Source organism: Corvus kubaryi, unplaced genomic scaffold, assembly GCF_017639235.1.
Source record: "Corvus kubaryi isolate FWS band 111438036 unplaced genomic scaffold, C.kubaryi_AGA036_p1.0 split3-73, whole genome shotgun sequence".
Lineage (NCBI taxonomy): Eukaryota > Metazoa > Chordata > Aves > Passeriformes > Corvidae > Corvus > Corvus kubaryi.
Window position 1 is genome coordinate 4322067 of NW_024582091.1, and position 18810 is coordinate 4340876.

Genomic DNA, 18810 nt, shown 5'->3' on the forward strand with positions numbered 1-18810 from the left:
CTTTCTTAGTTTAAAAGACAGCAAGCATTGTAGGGAAATGCTACACATACTGAAGTAATTTGTGTCAAATGAAGAGAGTCTCTTCTAGAAACCAAATGTGATCATGTGGTAGGCTACATTCATTTGAGCAACACATGTTTTACCATGGCTCAGTGGAAAGTCACAGCTAGGAGCTATGAATGTAGGTCACTCAGGATAGGAGACTGTATTTTGGAAAGCATTGACTCAGAAAATGATTTGGAGCTCTGATGTATTACCAGTTGAGCATGAAATTGCAATAGAGTGCAGTGGCTTATGGGGTAAATGCTATCTTTGGGTAGCTTAGCAGGGTTATGTTATTATTGCTATATAGACGGACAGTTACAGGAATATTATGTCCTGTTCTGAGGACTGTTTTTAAAAACAACACTGGCCAAGCTGGAAAGATAATAAGACAGCCAGAGAATGGCTGTAGCTCTGGCTGGCATAACTTAATGAAACTAAAGAACCAAGGTAAAGTGTGTGATTAGTAATTACATTTATTTCTATGTTGTGTAAGATGATTGGAGGAAAGCTCCTTTTGTATAATTAACAGATTTAGTAGCTGGAAACAATACTAGGCAATTGTTTTAGGCAAACTGTTGGTTTTGTTTGGTTTGGTTTTTTGTTTGCTTTTATTTTGTTTTGTTTGTGGGGGGGGGGGTGTTTTGTTTTGGTTTGGGTTTTTTTGTTTGGGTGGGGGTTTTTTTGTTTTGGGTTTTTGTTAGCTGAGGGCATAGGGATTATTTGCTTGGGAGAGTTGGGTTTTTCTAAGGTGTTTTCCTCAAAGTCCTGGTGCTCTTTCAAATGAGTTATCTAGCTCAGCCAGAAGTTATTGACTTGATGGAATTTCACAGGCTTTTTTATAGAAGAGAATGAGCTAAAGAATCATAGGGATCTCTTTTCGAAAGAGATGCGGCTATTGAGTGAGGAAGGAGAGAAAACAGGAGTTACTGTAGAGAAATGTTGTCAGTCCCCTAAGGACAGATGGTCTGGGAACCTGTTAATGGGTCCCGGCTCAGATAGGGAAATAAGAGGAGACCGTACAACACTTGTAGAAAGGATGATGGAGCAACACTGGTGTCGTGGGAAGAGACCAAACCCAGTGCACCTGGCAGCTGTTGTTACTACTTTGCTTTCAGTTTTGACTCTGGAAAATTTTGTTTGCTCACATGCTTCTTTCCCATTGCTGATTACCATTGATCTCTGCTTTCCAAATTCCAGCCTGCGTTCCCTTCTTCCCTGCATCCTTGCTGGCTTTTGTTCCTACTGTCCTCTTTGCTTTTGTCTCATACCACTATGTGTATGCCAGCTCTCAGTTCGTCCATAAGGCTTTGCCTGTTTATATTGCATGAAGATCTAGGTCTTGGGTTTTCTTGGAATGTCTTTTATGGAAAAAAACCCCCAGTCCTAAAGGGTTTTGATCATTCTTTTTAAATCAGCATTTAGGAATTATGTAGACTAGTCTAGGAATTGTATATGAAGATAACTTTTCTTCAAAATTTTTCTGTGAAGTTTACAGTCTCTTTTAAAGTTGATAGATTTTTCCACGAGGATATAGCTGATAGTGGTTTGTGAGGTAAAACAGTCTGAAAGCCAGTGGAGGGTTACATATGTATTGTTTGTATATGGAAAGTCTTCCATAAAGAAATTACCAGATCCAGTCCAGTGAGATAAGAGCCAGATAGGCCACAAATGCTATGGTAGAAGAAATGGTTAGAGAAACATGCCTCAATAGTCAGTCTTCAATTTGCTTTTGAAGGCCTACTCAGAACAGACTTTACAATTTTGCCTTATTTTATGCAATAATTATAATGGTATACTATATATAGGTATCATGACAACAAAGCTTGTGTTTCTAGCAGGCTCTGGTTTTGGTGAAAGACTTTACTGTGTCCTGTGCTTCACCATAGACCTTTCTCTGGCCTTCACCAAAGCCCGATAGATACTGGAGCTTGGTATTTGTGCTTTGTCTTTGGCAGAGAAATCAGACGTCTCTAGCAAATAGGATAAATACAAAGTTTCTCTGCTGCTACAGATGCTTGCCACAAATTATATTTTACTTCTGATTGTGTCTGTAAGTTTGGTTCTAAATCCCAAGAACCTGGAGATGTGTGATTCCTACTGGCTGGATGCTACCATTTGCTTTGTCCAGTTACAGAACGGAGTCTTACACTTGTCCTGTACATGCAGAGCTGCTGATTCCCCTGCAGCCTGAGCTGTTCTCTGCTTTCAGGTGGTTGGTATAACTTCTAAAAACCTTGTCAGTGTGTCTCATCAATTTTTTCTGCCTTTTTTTTTTTTTTTTTTAAATGAAACAGTGTTATTTGTCTTAATTTTCCAAATGTGATATATATTTCAAGTAACCAAAATGAGCAGTGTGGTCTTTAGTTTAGAAAACTTGGAAAGTTTTGTTTTTCCTTAAAATGTGTTGACTGCTTTTGAACATGCTTGTTGTGTAGGTGCTTTTGTAATTTAGCCTGTTGGTTTGAAGTTGTATGAATCGTGATTGCCTGCTTCCTGAATTTTTTCTTCAGAAATAAACTTGGCTTTATGAGTTAACTTAGTCCAAAATCCATCAAGAGGAACTATTCAAAACCCCTATTCACTGTATCTTGATGAAAACATCCCTTACTGTTCTTCCACAAATAGGTTTGTCTCTGGTCTATGGGATTTATTCCCAGTGGTTTGCACTGCTTGATTATCTAGTCATGTTTTATATCCAATATAATGTGTCAGCAGTGGGTTACTTCCTTTTTTCATTGCAAAATAAATTAAATCAATGAGGATATATATTCTTTTCATTAAATAAAAGTGAACTAACTTGACACTGATCATCTCAAGCATTAGAAACTATGTTACCATAGTGAGCAATTACTATTTTTCTCGGGGAGTGCCTTATCTTAAAAATAAGCAGAACTTCATATGGTTTTTGTGCTGGTTCTGAAATCTTGGTCAGGAAGGTTGGTTTTTGGTTTTTTTTTGTTTTTTTTTTGGTAGGTATCCTGTCATTTTATAGGTAGCTGAACTTCTGGGAGAGATTTGATTTGTTAGCTCTGGTCCTGGGTGTATGTCTTACCTTTGCAACTTGCCTCACATTTTCCCAGACTGTGAAGTATTTCTCCTGTGCTTGTCTAGACTCAAAAGCACTGTTGTGGGGTGGATGTTTTACAGAACTGCATGCCAGGCATGTAGATAGAGCCCACTGAACACGATGAAAATTAGTGTCAAGTGTGGGATTCCACTACTCTAATGCATTGTAGGAACAATGAAACTTGGAGCAACGGTAGAGCAATATATCCCTGGAGTGCAATTTGTAAATTGTTTCTTCGAGCTTGCTACTCATTTTTTAGTACCACTTCCACCTCCTGCAATGCCGTTTAAGAAGCAGTATCTAATATAACAAATGACAGTTCATCAGTTATTTAAATTAATATAGCTGTTTTTATTGTCAGAAGATTTCTGGGGTTGTGTGTTTTGTGTTCCTGCTGTTACATTGAGAAGTGTTAATGATCTGAAACACTTGACTAGTATTTCAGGCTTTGTGAAAGCCCTATGAAATGCTGCTATTTCAGTTGTACATTAATTCTGTCATCTCCATAACATAGTTTCATGTGTGTGGTTGTGAATGTTTCAGTGGGAACACTAAACTGGGGGATGCCATTCTTAAACCACAACAGGAAAATAAGACATATGCTTAGCTGCAAGACTCTGGGATGCTATATACCCATTGCCAAAGAAATTGTATCATATTGCTGTTGAAATTTATACTCTGCTTATAAATGAGACTTCTTTGTTATTACAACACTTCTCATAGGAAGATCTGCATTTTGTATGTGAAAAAATCTTTCCTGCTTTTATGGAAGTCTTGAGTTTTCTAACAGGTGTAAGCTTTGATAGTGCAAAAGAAAACAGTTGTTCTAGCTTGCGCTTGTTTTGTTAAAATACAAATTGCAGTTATGTTTTCAAAACCTTATTTTGTGCAATCTGGGCTTGGACCAGCTCTGTTGTTCTTTCTTGGCCTGGACTGATGCAGTAGTGCTGCTGACTGTGAGACTTGCTGATTTTTGCATGGTGGCTTTGCATAATGCGGCTTTCTATTGGCTCTGTGGCAAGTTAGGGCCACTGCTACATGACGAGGAGGCATATATATGTAGCCTGTACTACTGTGATATTTATTTTTACTGTAATCTTTGTAGCAGTAAATTCAAACTATCTACTGGATTTTCTGATGCTACTGAAATTGAGGGGTTGGCAGGACCATACTGGTTCACAGCACAGACTGCAAACATGGCCCTGATGTGCTGTAAAGGAGTGCTTACATTTTCCAGGAGTTACTGGATGTTCCTTTTGACACTATTGTGTGTTTTTGGATTAAATATGTGAATGAGGATGAGAAGAACAGAATAGGATTTCCAAGTATTTGTTTAAAACAATAAATCTAATGTTTCCTTCCAGATTATTAAAACACTTGAGGTACTACAAGGTTTGGATTTATCGCTGGATATTCTAGTGGTAAGTGATCAGTAGTAATATATTAAACTCTTTAGTGAATTACTATGTAAATGTCAGGAGTGTGCATTTGTAGAAGTAGTGAACACATTGCATTTTATAATTTTGACTTTATATCCTATTTGGTTAGAGTCATTTTCCAAAAGCTGGTCATCCAACCTGATAAATCCAGTATTACATCAACAGTGATAGTACTGAGGAGGGAACGGAGCTCACAGAGGACACTTTGCTTCACTGTAAAACTGCCTTCAATCAATGCTTAAAACAAAGCAAATATGGGTGAACCATTCTTTAGGTCAGTTGTCTAACTCTTCCATCTTTTATTAGCAGCTCAAAGTTAGTTTCTTGCATTTAAAGAGCAGGCATCTCAAATAATGATTCCTGTGGCTTTTATCCTCATCCAAGCTGCATCATATCAAATTCTATATTACATATTGTCACAGTGGTCTGTGAAGCTTCTAGCTATCGTAAGCAATGTGTCTGTGTTTTGAGAAGAAGAAAAATGTGGGTTTTGTGAGAGAATTCTTTGAAGAGTAAGAGGAAAAATATAGTTGCCAAGATATTTGGGTGGCCTATTCAGGCAAAAGTGTTTGCCTGCCTAGACACAGGCAGACTTCTGCTTGAATGAAGCAGTATGTATTTTGTTTTCTAATAAAAATATATAATCTCATATTGCAAGTCATTGTTTAAAATGACAAAGGGTTTCTGCAGATGATTCATGTTCCCAGCAACGTTGCGTGTTTTATAACGGGACAAACTTTGACGGAAGCCTTCAAGTCAAATAGAGGAAAGTGATGTCTTACAGCTGAGGGCTCCACATATTTTTAATGCATTTGAAGAACATCAATAGCTTTATGAAATAGTCCCACCAGAATTCTTCCATCTGTTTGCAATAACTGACTTAACCAAATCAGGTTGCTCAAAGCTAAATATACTTGAAGTGAATTTAGGGAAGCCCTTTCTAGGGGCTGAGCTGATTATGTGGGAGTAATGTGTATAGCTCAGACTTCACAGGAGTGTAATTTCACTAGTTAGCAAGAGCATTAACAGGTTGCAGTGAACCTACTGAATTCCATATTTTGTGTGCATCTTAAAGATGAGAGTTTGTGAATCAGAGGTGCTTACTGATAATACAGAATTAACATCACCTGTGATTCTGCAAACAAAGTCTGCAAGATATTTTTGCTTAAACAAAACACACTAGCGTGAGACTTGAAGACACAGTGATACTGTGAAAATAACTGCTCCTCTGACCCTTCAGTGCTGTACTACTGGTTGAGATGTATTTTACATTACACCATGCCCAACATATATGCTCTCTAATATGCTGAAATGTGCTTAATAAGCCTAAGGGAAATTTGAATTGATGCATTTTGTGGGCTTAAGCATTTGAGAGAAGTAAAATTCCTGAAATATTGTACATTTAATGGAGGAAAATTACTTACCTTAATTTTATGAATTAAGGCTGCATCTTGTTCCCCATATGTGGTTATAAATAACTACTTCAGTTCTGTTTGCAGTATAAAGAGTGCATTTATTCTTTGGCTGCCATAGGACTGCCCTGAATACTAGGCTAATACTATTTGTAGCAATTTTAGAGGAGGTGTTACTTGGGATGAGAGTTGTGATTTATTCTGCCTCTCTTTCTTGCATATCTTCCACAGGAAACTGGCATAGACAAAACAGTTGACAGTTTTAGGAAACATGCCACTGCTGGGAATGTAGCTAAAAGTCTGTTAAAACAATGGGAGAAGCTTATTTCTCCAGAAAGTAAAAGGTAGGTGAACTTTTTTTCCTAAAAGTTAGTTATACTGTAGTGTAATTTTAAAATACAGATTGGAAATTTAGGCAGGTGTTTAGAATGACAAATGCACATTGAATTGGAATGTGAATTGAATGGAAGAAATGAGAATGCAGTTATAAAATATGAGAAGAATAATCAGACCATTATTGGTCAACTGGCCAGTCGGCACTTTGACTTCAGCTGCTTTTTTCGACTGGCACAAGTTCTTAGGTCCCAGCTAGTGCCAACGGGACTAAACCATGATGGGCACTGCTCTGCACTTCAGGAAATTGGGAAACTTGCTCTTTCTTCCTGGAGGTGGTGATTAAATGAGGCAGCTCTCCAGTGATTTGGTTGTATTTCTTGTAATGTTCTTGTGGACTGAGAGGGCCTTCCAACACTGGAGGAGTCACAGTGAAGCGATGCAGTTTCTTCTGAGACTGAAGCAGCCACCACTGCCATGGCCAGGCCCACTCTGCTTTAGATGTTTTGCAGAGTTCCAACACTTCCAGGCAGTTGAGCTGGGAAAGCCAAGGGAATAGTTTGACTAAATAGTGCATTTTAAATCTGAAGTTGTTCAAACAACAGGAAAGTAAAATACCAGAATCTGTGATAAGCAAATCATAAAGGCTGACCTGTTAATCTGTTATCACCTACAGAGCATGATATAAATTCTCTGTCTCCTGATTATTTCAAGCACCATGTCTTTGTTATAAAGCACGCAGGGAAACTTTGTGAAAAAGTGGTATCCAGCATGTTATGAGCAGATAGTACTGCCAGGTGTGTTTTCCTACGCAGGGGTATGTCCCTATTCCCCACTCGTTTTGCTATCAATTCTTGTTGCAATATTTAGCAGTGCTGGACCCAAGAGCTCTGTGATTCTGTGCTGATAACGGAAGAGTAAGAACACAGCACAGAACAAAGTTCTAGGTTTTGTGAAACTATGACACATGGTGTGATTTTATCCTTTTAGTTTTACCAACATAGGGAAAAACAGATTGTTTAAGAATTTAACGTCATCTGTAGAATGGGATGTAATTTTTTTTTTTTATTGTTGCAGTGGTCACAGGAGAAGAAAAAATAATGAGAAAGAAAAACGTGAGATGAAATCTTCTGTTTCCAAGGAGATTAAGCCTTCAGAGAAGCCCAAAACATCTGTTCTGGCCTTTAGAAGTTCCAATAGTGCTCCCATTTCTGCAAAGTTGAATAAGGAGCATATTTGTAGTGAAAAGACCCATCAAAGCACAAATTCTGTATCTCCAAAAGAATGGGATCATGAAGAATGTAGCACCAGTGGTTCTAAGCACGCTTCCCAGGGTACCAATTCTCAGGCTAAAGAAAGTGAGTTCAAAGAGAGCAAGAAAGTTTCAGAAAAGCAGCATTCCTCTGCAGCAAATGAAGGCTTATTACCCCTGGAGGAAAAGCCCAGTAAGGATGCTTCCAAACAGAGAAATCCTAAGTGTGTGAAGAAACGAAAACAAAATCTTGTCATGAAAGACCGAGCCAAATCCTCTAGTGATGAGGAATTTGAACCCCCTACTATGTCTTTTGAAGCTTATCTTACTTATGATGTGACCAACAAAAGAAAGAGAAAGGCTTGTTCTACAGGTGCACGGCCAAAAAAGTGCAGTGAACAGAAGAACAGCTCATTACCACAAAAGACTTCAAAACTTCCTCAGGCAAAAGTGGGAGTAGAAGATGTAAAAAAAAGTGAGAGTGAGCAATCAGAAACTCCCAGTAAAAAGGTAAACCACTACAGGGTTGAGATAATAGCAGATAAACTGCAGACAAACAAGTGCTTTGGACTTTTATTTTCAGTGAAATTTATCTGTATTTGAAGGAACAGATTGCATGACTCTGATGTATCAGCTGCACTGCAATTGCCAAGAATTACAATAACTGGGGGGAAAAAAAGATACAGTTTGCAATTGAATTACTTGTATTTTTAGTATTATTTCCAATATTACAGTAGTGTTTGATCCATATCAACTAATCTGCATTTGACTTGAAAAATGCAAAGGCAGTTACCTTTGGAAAGATGTCCACCTTTTTCCTTTCTTGACCATTCTGGTTTGTGACTGCTGCAGCTCTTTGTGTATAGAACAGTCCTTTTGTCAGATGCTGTGGTTCTTTAACAGTGAATATTAAGGTTTGCAGTGGAACTCAGCCTTCTTTAAGTGCATTGAAGTAAATCACAGTATTGCATATAAAACTAGATTACACATTTTCTTAATCTGGGCTGTCCTAGTCCCTTGAAATGCAAAAAGTTTAAGTAGCTCCTCTGAGAAAATGTGTATGTAAAAATGTGTATTAATTAGACCTTTTAAATGAAGAGCTTTTGTGCACTGAAAATTAGAGTTATCTTCAGATTTATATCTTCACTGTGATGTGAAAGCTTTAGGCTTTTTTTTTTTATTGTGGAAGATCTGCAATCTGAGTGTGGTATCTTCTGTCCCAAATGGGGAAATATTAATGTAGAGGCTTATGTGTGATACTCTAACATAAACTGTTTGAGGAAAAACCTCAGATATTCAAGCAGTTGAGAAAAGTTACTATAGATACTAAAATAGTATCTATACTGTTGTAAGTGCAGCGAGTGCAATGCTGTTAAGTGCCTGACTTGAGATTGGAGGACACCTAAGACCCAATTTAGATGTTGCACATCATCCATTTGTAGGGACCTATACTGAACAGGCTGCTGCATCTTTCAATCCCTTTTCAGGGGATTAGCGGTGAACATTTTAGGCTAAATGGCTTACTGAACATGATCTAGCAGGCTCAGTAGGACCAGGTATAAAGCTGTTTCTTGTCTTTTAGAATTATGCTTTTGTCATCTTGCAGTTTTGCCTCATTCAGTGCATGCCTCAGTCGTGATTTATCTGAAAGCCCCTTAGCTCTACATATCTGCTCTGTTCTTTAATCTTTTTATGTGCTGATTGCAGATGTCCCACTAAGTTCCTTTTGTGGTATAGTGTTGGTAAGTGGAATATGAAAGGATATACTGAACAGTAATCCTGTGAGTAAATTTTAGTGTAGAAAGACAAGAATTCTAGTTATCCTAGTTCATTTTGGGATTTGCATAAAGGTTTGGGGGTTTGTTGTAGCTTATTTTAAGCCTCGTTAACCCCAAATTTATAATGTTGAAGCAGTGTTTCCTTGACTGTGCACAGGCCAAGGTGGCATCCTTCCAAGAGCTTCTTAATACGCCACTACCTAAAATTCTGCCAGGGATCTCACAATCATCTCCCCCATATGCTGCAGACTTTACAGGTAAGTAATATACAAGGCTGATAAATATGAAATAGTGCAGGTTTTTACAGCTCTGTGTAGAAATGTTTTATCCCCTTTTCCAATAAGCTGTATTAGCTCATCAGTCCATGGCAAAGAAGGGCCTCACTTTCTCACCTGGAGAAACCATGTTGAAGCTGAAGAGAGTTACGGGGCCTTCCTTCTTATGGCTTGCTGAGTCTGAGGAAGGTTCCCACAGGCATAGAGAAGGCATAAATCGAGTGGCAGTTCTACAGGCTCCATTTATCTTTATTCCTGTCTATATCTTAAAGCAGGCGAAGCCTTAGTAGAAATTATCTTAGGTAAAACAAATACATGAAGCACGGATGCCTTAAGAGGCCTCCCAGAAACAGAGACTAGACAGGAGTAAGGGAAAAAAAGTAGGTATTTATTTGAAAGGCTTTCAAAGGTACACCCTGGGGACTCTGAAGCTATTCTCAAAATGGACCCCAAGATGGACCCCAGCTCACGAGTTCTTCACCCTTTTATAGGTTTGGTTCATTTGCATAGCAGGGTTAATCCTCCAATTAAAACTCCAGTTTTCCCCTCACCTTTCCCCCCCCTTAGTGGCTCTCTGGTTTATACTTTTGGCCTAGGACAGTCTTGGTGTCCTTGGAAAGCAGGGCCAGAGAGGCTTTGTTATGTCTACCTAGCATGAGAGAGCAGAAGTTAACAGGCTACAAGAAACTTCAGAGTCATGCACCAAGCAGTACAGAATTTGAAAAATACAAAAGTTAAAACCTAAGGCATCACACTAGGTCTAGCTTTGGCATAGGAACCACTAGCATCTTTATGGGTAGGTGACAAAACGTGCCAGTGGTTCCCTTAGCAGCTCTTCTGATGTTTCAGTGGTTTCATACCACTGGGATCTTGAAACATTGCTACTATTGCAGCTTCTGGCTTCTCTAAGATAGCTCAGGAGGATTACTAAGGTGCATGTAGGTGGGTAACAGAGTAATCGAGGTGTGAACACAGCTCACATAGACTGGAGATAAATAATGCAAGACTGGTTTGAGTTGGTGCAGCTCACCTGCAGTGTACATGTTGTCTTGGTGTTAGATAATGGTAAATGGCCTTCTGCAATTTACAATATGTGCTAGGGCCCCAAACTGTAATACAATAACTTAGTATTTCAAGAAAAAGTAATACATGTTTATCTCAGAGATGAATGTTGGAAGCATTGTGAAACCTGCCTGGTGTTTTGCTTGCAGCTTCCACAGCAGCTGTTTTAGACGTGCCCCAGCAAGTTGATGAGATAGTTCAATTCACAGGACAGAGACTAAACTCTAAAATGCAGGTTTACTCTGGCTCTAAGGCAGTCTGCCTTTTGAAGATGCTGACGCTGTATGAACAGTGTGTCCGTGTGCTTCACAACAATATTGAGTGTGAGTATTTCAGGGGGTTTATAGCAGCCATGACTCAAAGGGTATGAGATTTTTTTTCTCTAGGCCAACAACTGGCCTACTAAAATATATTGTCTCTCCCTACAGAGGGTGATTTGAAGCAGGTTGAAAGGCACTTGCAGAAATGGATTGATTGATGGCTGTGCTAAAATGTACCTTTGTTTTGAAAGCTTACCATTTTTAAAGGTCCAAGTTTACTTAAAATAATGTCCTATAAATTATAAACCAAAAATTCTTCCCATCCCCATGTTTGTTGTGATCAAGAGATTCTTTTCTTCCTTGCATAGGCAGAGGAGGAAGAGATGCATATCAGTAAAGATGGGGCAATGACTACTCAGATGCTTTATCCATCCTCAAGTATATCTGCTAGTCAGTATGGAACTGCTGGTTTATAAATACTATGTCATAGCCGGACATAGGATATTCTGTTAGTGCTTGCTAAAATTAACTTGTGTTTTTATTTTTAAACTGAGTGGTGTTACCCATTGAGTAAAATAAGTGAGATACTGAAAGTACTGTCCTCTTTTGTAGTGCTACAGGAAGCAGGAGATGTGCCCTTTGAAATTCTTGAGCCTGTGCTAATACGTTGCACACCAGAGCAGTTGTTTCGAATAGAGAAATGTAATCTGGTAAATTCTGCCTTAAATTTGGGTAACCACAGAGTTCCACAACTCCACGGGTTGCACTGGTTTTCTGTCTTGCATACTAATTTCTTTGAATTCAGCTGTCATTATCAAGTCTCCCTTTCTCAAGTGTCAGGATTTAAAACATTCAGGAGAATTACTACTGATGACTAAGTGAAAGACAGTGTGTATAGATGAGTATTTCTGTTTCTAAAAATAAGAAAAAAGATGACCACTGTATTTACCACTGAAATAGCTGGGAAAGTCAGAACCAACTGTTTCTAAGTTACAAACTGTTAAGGCTGCAAAGCATATCAGTCAGGAAGTAGCTGGGGTGAGATTTCATGTGTGTGTTAGATTTCTTATCTATGCTGTTAGGACTTGAGTTCCATGATGCACTTGGACACTGATATTCTCAGTGTGTACTCCTTTGTAGGACAAGTTAACCTTTTCTTGTGTGCTTCGAATTGAGAGCCAGAGTGGCCTGAGCCTCTGCTGTAATCACAAGTCTAGCCTGTAGGCATGGCTTACTGACTCCAGGTCTGCTGCTTGAAGCTGTGTGATTACCAGGCTGTAGTCAGTGTCCCTGCATGGTATTGCCATGGTGCGGGTACCTGTGTCAGCACGTGTGGTGGGATTTGTTCTGTGCCTTCTTCCACCAGAGGCTTGGGTTGTGTCTGTAGGCTCAGGTAACAGGTACTCTTGAAAATGTTATTTTGTGATCTCTGATTTAAAATATCTTGTGTTCAAATTAGACATTTATAAAAGAGACTGACCACTTGTGGAAGAAGCACTGCCAAAGAGACTTTAAAAATGAGAGCCTTCGGGAACATGAGTCTTGGCGTGAAATGTACTTGAGACTGTTTAATCAGAGAGAAGAAAAACTGAAGATCCTTACAAAAAATATTCTTTCAGCTCAGTCTGAGAAACCAAAAGGTAAAATCTCTGTTTAGCTCTTCCACTTACAAAACCCACTCTTCTGCTGTTCTTGACAATATGTTTGGTTTAGTGACTTGTTTGCAGTGAGTACTAATGCTGTACTTCTAGGAGAAATCATCAGGAACAAACACTGTTCCTCTTAAATTTAAATTTGCTTAAAAATAAATACATGCACTAATACAATACATTGGTGTATCCTGCAAATACTATGCATTAGACAAATCTTACCTTACTGGTTAGACTGAAGATTCTAAGCAACAATGCAAAGAGTTTTGGACATAAAGGAGATGTATCTGCTACTCCTTGCTTCTGTATTAGGCAGGCAAGTAAAAATGGCTTATATGACTGGTGCAGCAAAACCACCCAGGAACATTCGCCGACAGCAAGAAATCCATGGGACAGCAGGACCTGTCATCCAGCTTCATCCCACAGAAAAGTGCAAGTAAGTGCTATGTACTATGCTTTTAATTTGTCTTTGTCAGTTCAAAATTGTGCTTGCAAAATAATTTTAAAGTTCTAAATAACTCTATTTACTTTCCTTTTTTTATGTGGCTAGTAGCTAGAAACAAACTTGCCTTTTAAGTCTTGTGTGTTCCTCAGCTGCGTGTGCATTGTCATTGCACATTTCTCGAAAATGCCAGTGAATTTACCCTCCCAGCTGGAGTGTAAGTTGATGCTGGTTTTTTTTCTCCAGATTGCACCAAAGCCGCTTGGCATCCTAGGGTGATTCCATTGTTGATAGTTTGGGTCTGTAAACCTGCCTAGTAGCCTCATGTGTTCTCCTGCTTTGATAAAATCCCAGTCAGCAGCCTGGTGTGATACAGCTGACCAGAATGAACCTCAGGAACTTTTAATATTTCTTCTTTCCTGTGAATTTCAGAAGCTTACTCGAACAGCCTTGCTGCTCAAGGTGGTTGTAGTATGGGTCAGGAAGGGCAGCCTGGATGTAAGAATTTTCTTAAAGTCAGCTTTTACACCAGATAAATTTTCATAACTGTGCCTTTAGCTGGTGAGATTCAGAAGGTTCTTTCCATACTGTTGCTATTTTCAGTGAAAAGATAGTTCCCCACCAAGACAGTAGCTTAATGCACTTTGAACTGTGCTTTTGCATTCAGTTGCTTTGTGGGAGATTGTTGCTTTGTGGGAGACCAGCCTTTCCAGTTTAGGTGCTTCAAGTACAGTAGCATACAATTACATATGTCCTTTGTGCTCTAGTAATCTCTGGACCAGGAACTGAATGATGTAGATAGACCAAGCCTTGCATGATTTTTTTTTTTCTCAGACATGATAAATTAGGAAGAACTGGTGTTGTGTGAAGGAAGCTGTGAAGAAGGTCGTTGCTTTGCCTTCTTGAGAAACAAGGGTTTGTTTAGGCACGATTAATTTAACTTACTGCTTTGACCTATTGGTTTTTTAAGCTGCAGAATTTGTACAGCTGAAATTGTCACTTAAGAAGCTGGTCTTGCAGGAGCTAAAAATCCTGTGGCAGACATGCAGATCCTTAGCAGGCCACCGTTCTCACTCTGTGCAGTGGTGCTGAGCCCTGGCAGAATCCTCAGTGACTGGCTCTGAGGAGCACAGGGCTGGTCACACTGGTGACATTGTGCTGACACTTCAGTGCTGCATTGGGTTAATGGTCTTCAGCAGGAGGCATCAGCTCTGTATATGCATCTGCCTCAGTCCTTGTCTTGTTGATTGAGGATTCCAACATCATGTTTAGTTAGTTATTGTGCCTTTTGCTAGTTACTCGTAGTTACAGAGGTATTGTTTTTAAATACTCTTATTTACCCTCATTTTACCTTCGTTTTCTGTCAATGAGCTAGTTAGCAGTTCAGCTGTATTCAAAGAGGAAAATAAACATAAGGTGCAAACTAGAGCACAGCATTATGAATCACAGTGTTATTGCTGACGAATTTTGATCTGTCACAAACTCTGATAATTTAAAGACTAATAAGAGACATGGAATCTTATAAATGTAATATTTGTTCAAGAATTAAAATGGACAAAATGATCATCTGTGATCCCTTCTAACCTGAATTATCCTATGATTTTGAACTGTATAAAGTCTCTTAAATGTGTCCAATTAGGCTGTTGTTTTTGTTTTGTGTTTTTTTTTTTTTTTTTTCAAAATGAGCCAGGGCAAATAGTAGCTTGATATCAAATGCTAACTTTTTTGTTATTTGCTTGTTTTAAAAGAATAGGGATTCCAGAAATGAGAGACAGAAACAACACATTATCAAACCTGATTCCTGCTGGCAACAGTAGTTCTAGCTCAGATGTCATGATTCAAGATGGAAAGAAGCCTACCAAAAGTAAGTGGCATTTCCTAAGATGATAAATTTAATTGTTTTAACCTGCTGCCTACTATTATATGCTTAATATTATACTAGTAGCATTTAAAGTTTCTCATAGCTGTAATCCTGATGGGTCTCTTTGTTTTGTTGTTGTTGTTGAAGAAATTGCACCAATAATGAAGAAAACTTTGAAAGCACTGAGGAGTAGAGTTGGACAACGGTAAAATGAGGCTGTGTATTTGAAGCTTATTTAATGTGACTGTTTGTATATTATGCTACAGTGAATGAAAGTAATGTTCATGTAAGCACTGTTAATTTGTCTTAGTTGAAATAGGTCTGAAAAATTGCAGGGGTGAGTAACTAGCAATAAATACTGAAACCTCCAAGTCGTTTCATACTGCTGCCTTCTTACTTGAATTGAAATAAGGTCAGTACACACACTAATGACAAATCAGTTTATATGAAGTTTTATAGATGATGTATTTATCAGTTTAAGTTGATGAAGGGTCTGGGGCACAAGTGTTGTGAGAAATGGCTGAGGGAATGGGGGTGGTTTAGTCTGGAGAAAAGGAGGCTGAGGGGAAGACCTTATTGCTCTCTACAGGTACCTGAAAGGAGATTGTACACGGATGGGGGTTGATCTCTCTTCCCAAGTTACAGGACAAGAGAAAATGGCCTCAAGTTGCACCAGTGGTTTAGACTGGATATTAGGAAAAATTTCTTCACTGGAAGGGTTTTCATCACTGGAACAGGCTACCCAGAGAAGTGGCTGTGTTACCATCCCTAGAGATATTTTAAAGATGTGTAGATGTGACATTTGAGGATCAGAGTGCTGGATTAACAGCTGGACATTGATGATGATCAGGGTCTTTTCCAACCCAAACAATTCTGTGATTCTATGATTCTACTAAGTGTGGAGATGAAAGAAAACTTGGACTATACTCTGATCTGCTGCTCTCAGCCTGTCATGAAGAGGCCTAGCTCACAACCTTACAGCCATTTGTCTTAAAGTCAAGAAGCTATTTGGTCTTGGATAGCTGTCCTTTCAAGAGTTAGGGACTACTGCAATTTGGGATTGGTCTGTGAATGGGTTTACTCTTAGAAATGAGATAAGTCTTTGTAATTTCTTCTAAACCAGTTCACTTGCATGAATTGTAAGCCTGACTTTGCTTTGAAGGCATGGCTTAGAAATGGAGGAACTCTATTGTACTCAGTAGTTGCAAGTAGGTATTATTTCTTTCTTTGTACTTCCAGGATTTGGCATCTTAGAACTCCTCATGAAGGACAGAGTAAGGTTGTCATGAAACCTTTGAATTGATGTCTCTTACTCAAAACACCTTATGTGTCAATTTCCTCACTATCCTATATGTTAGGTATTACAGGTAGATTACAAAAATACTGCTACTAAAAATGGCTTTTAAAGCCATTAATGTAGTCACCCATTCATTACAGCTTGTGCAAATGCCCTGTTTATACAGGGATTTGAAGCCAGCAGGTGTGCTGCTGTGTTGTGTTTTTTCTCCATGCATTATAGTTGCACTAAAAAGAATGAAGGTTGAAAACAGGTGTGTTGAACTGGAAATGCTGGGGGAGCTTTCTCTGTTTCTGAAATCAGAACAAACATTAACTAGTAGGAGAGGTAATGCAGCATCTGTCATACATACCTGAAGAGTTCATCCCAGAAGCATTCTTCACAAGACCTGAATCTGGCTGAATGGCCAATGTACCACTCTTTGTTGCTAATCAGTTGGTGGCAGATGCTCAATTCAGCTGGAAGTTTCTATCAAGTGTGGTGTCTTTTTGTGTGAGAAAAGCCAAAGTCATTGGTTGGGCTCTGGCATTTGAGAACACAGCTGCAGCCATCTAGAACAGATACAGATGATGGGAATGTCCCCTTGGGAGTCTGAAGGATAAATAGTTGTTTTAACAAATAGGCTTACATTGTTGATTGGCAATAACTTTCCCTATCCATGACAGTAGCAGCAGAGTTATGTAGAGGGCAAATGTGACTTCAAGATTAGGTGGCTTTCATTTCCTCTTCTCACTTTCTCTCACTTCAAAGGCTCTAGATATAGCTCTGGTAAGAGGGTACTCATGGGATCAGATTGTCATCCTGACATTTCTAATTTAGAAAACACAGTAGACAAGCAAATCTCTTTATTGTAAAGTAGTTGGTGCTACACACACTTTAGGCTAGGGTTTTTCTTTTGCTTGTGCTGTGGTCTGTTCCTATGGACTAATGCCCACCTGAGGCTGCAGTACATTGGGGTACTCTGGGAATGCATCTTTGTGAGGAATCTTGTTTTTGTGGTTTGACAGTGCTTGATGACGCAATACAAATCATATGTGGGGGCAAATTCAAAGCCTGCTTCCAAAGCATACCCTTTTAATCTAGAACACTAATGTAGGTGCTTCTGCAGTCTCCTGCCTTCCATCCCTATATACAGTTACTCCAGTATAGAGGAATTATTGCTGGGTATGTGTTCCTGGCATCTGACATACCGAACAGTACACATGGTATTGGACTATATTGGCCTGAGGGAGATGACTTTCCTTCTGGTGGATGGGTGAAAGATGTTTGCTTGGTTTTGTTGCATATTCCCCAGGCCGGCTGCCACATCTCATCGGAGAAGACCTCTGATCCTTCTTGGATAAGGGACTATTTTCACAGAAAGACTGAATGTTACAAGTGCATGATGGCCTCCTCTTCCTTAAAAACACATTGCAGCTCCTAGTCCTCCTGCAGTATCTCTGGAGCCTTTTATCCCAGCAGCATAATGCTTTTCCCTCCAGGTGATATGCAAGTTCCATATTAATTTCTGGCAAGTTAAATAAGTAATGGGAGAAAAATATGGGCACAAAAGGAAAGTCCTGCTGTTGTGGAAAAGACCACAAATGCATATTTCTTTTCTTCTTGAGCTTTTTTCTTCTTTCAAGCATAGAAACCACTTTCCACTTCCTGACAGTGTTTGTTTCATAGCATTCAGGAACGTTTTCTATCCTGTTAGTGGCTGGGCCCAAGAAGGAAGCTTGGCCTGATTGCTATACCACTTAAAAAAGGAGGATGCATGATGTTGCCATCTAAACAGTCCCTGTGGTAGGAGAAGGAAAACAGTTTTGAGGTGAAGTGTTCAATGTTATGAGACCCTGCTCAGAAGGCATATGAATTCCGGGAACTAAACTCTTCTTGGGGACCACATAGGCGTTTAAATGTTAGCTTAAATCCTGGGCCAGGGCCAGAAGGGGGTGAAGGGTTTGGCATGATCCTTCTGGAAGAATTTGTAGATGTCAGTGTAGTGCCCCATGCATGCTGTTGTCAGTTGATGCTGTTTAGGGATCAGTATCTGGGCTGCTGCTAAAGCAAGGTACAGCTGGGATCCCTGTGAGCAGGGAGGTTGTGACAGCTCTGAGCATGATATAGTTGGCTGTGTGGTACCTGGGGATGTCTGAGGATTTCTGGTGGTCATAGGAGATAACCTCAGCAGAGGGAAAAGAAATCCCCTCACACAGTGCAGATCTCAGACTTGCCATCTGAAAGTTTGGCAAAACATCTGTGCCAGGGTTTAGTGTGGTGAAAAATGCTGATGCACTGATGGGTAAGAAGACCATCCTCTATATACTGCTTTTGGGGAAAAAAAACCAACCAGACAAAACACCACTCCACAAAAACCCACATCAACCAGTCAGAGTTGCTTTGTTCTTCATCTCCCTGCCCTTCTGTAAAGACAGGAGAGGTTTTTCAGTGGCTGACTGAAGGCCTTGGTTAGACAGCTTACTGTCTCCCCCTTCAGCCACCCCCCCCCCCCATTGAAGAGGGGGAAAATTTATCAAGATTGTTTTCCTGCAGTTGTAACTAGTTACTGCCACTGGAGGAACAAGTCTCTCCTGGGTCACCACTGTAGCAGAAATGGTCTTGGGTTTGCCTATTTATAGGAATAATGTATAGTGAT

The 18810-nt window shown here is 39.4% G+C and overlaps 1 protein-coding gene across 1 annotated transcript in view; it reads left to right on the top strand.

Moving 5' to 3' along the window:
• LOC121659366 (elongin-A2-like) overlaps positions 1–18810 on the top strand; it is a 50721-nt gene that overhangs the window by 9205 nt on the left and 22706 nt on the right. The window contains exons 3-11 of the mRNA XM_042017369.1: positions 4477–4533; positions 6195–6307; positions 7374–8058; positions 9484–9583; positions 10813–10986; positions 11536–11633; positions 12383–12563; positions 12885–13008; positions 14763–14878. Of these exons, the coding sequence (XP_041873303.1) occupies positions 4477–4533; positions 6195–6307; positions 7374–8058; positions 9484–9583; positions 10813–10986; positions 11536–11633; positions 12383–12563; positions 12885–13008; positions 14763–14878 (1648 nt within the window). The remainder of the gene's footprint in view (positions 1–4476; positions 4534–6194; positions 6308–7373; positions 8059–9483; positions 9584–10812; positions 10987–11535; positions 11634–12382; positions 12564–12884; positions 13009–14762; positions 14879–18810) is intronic.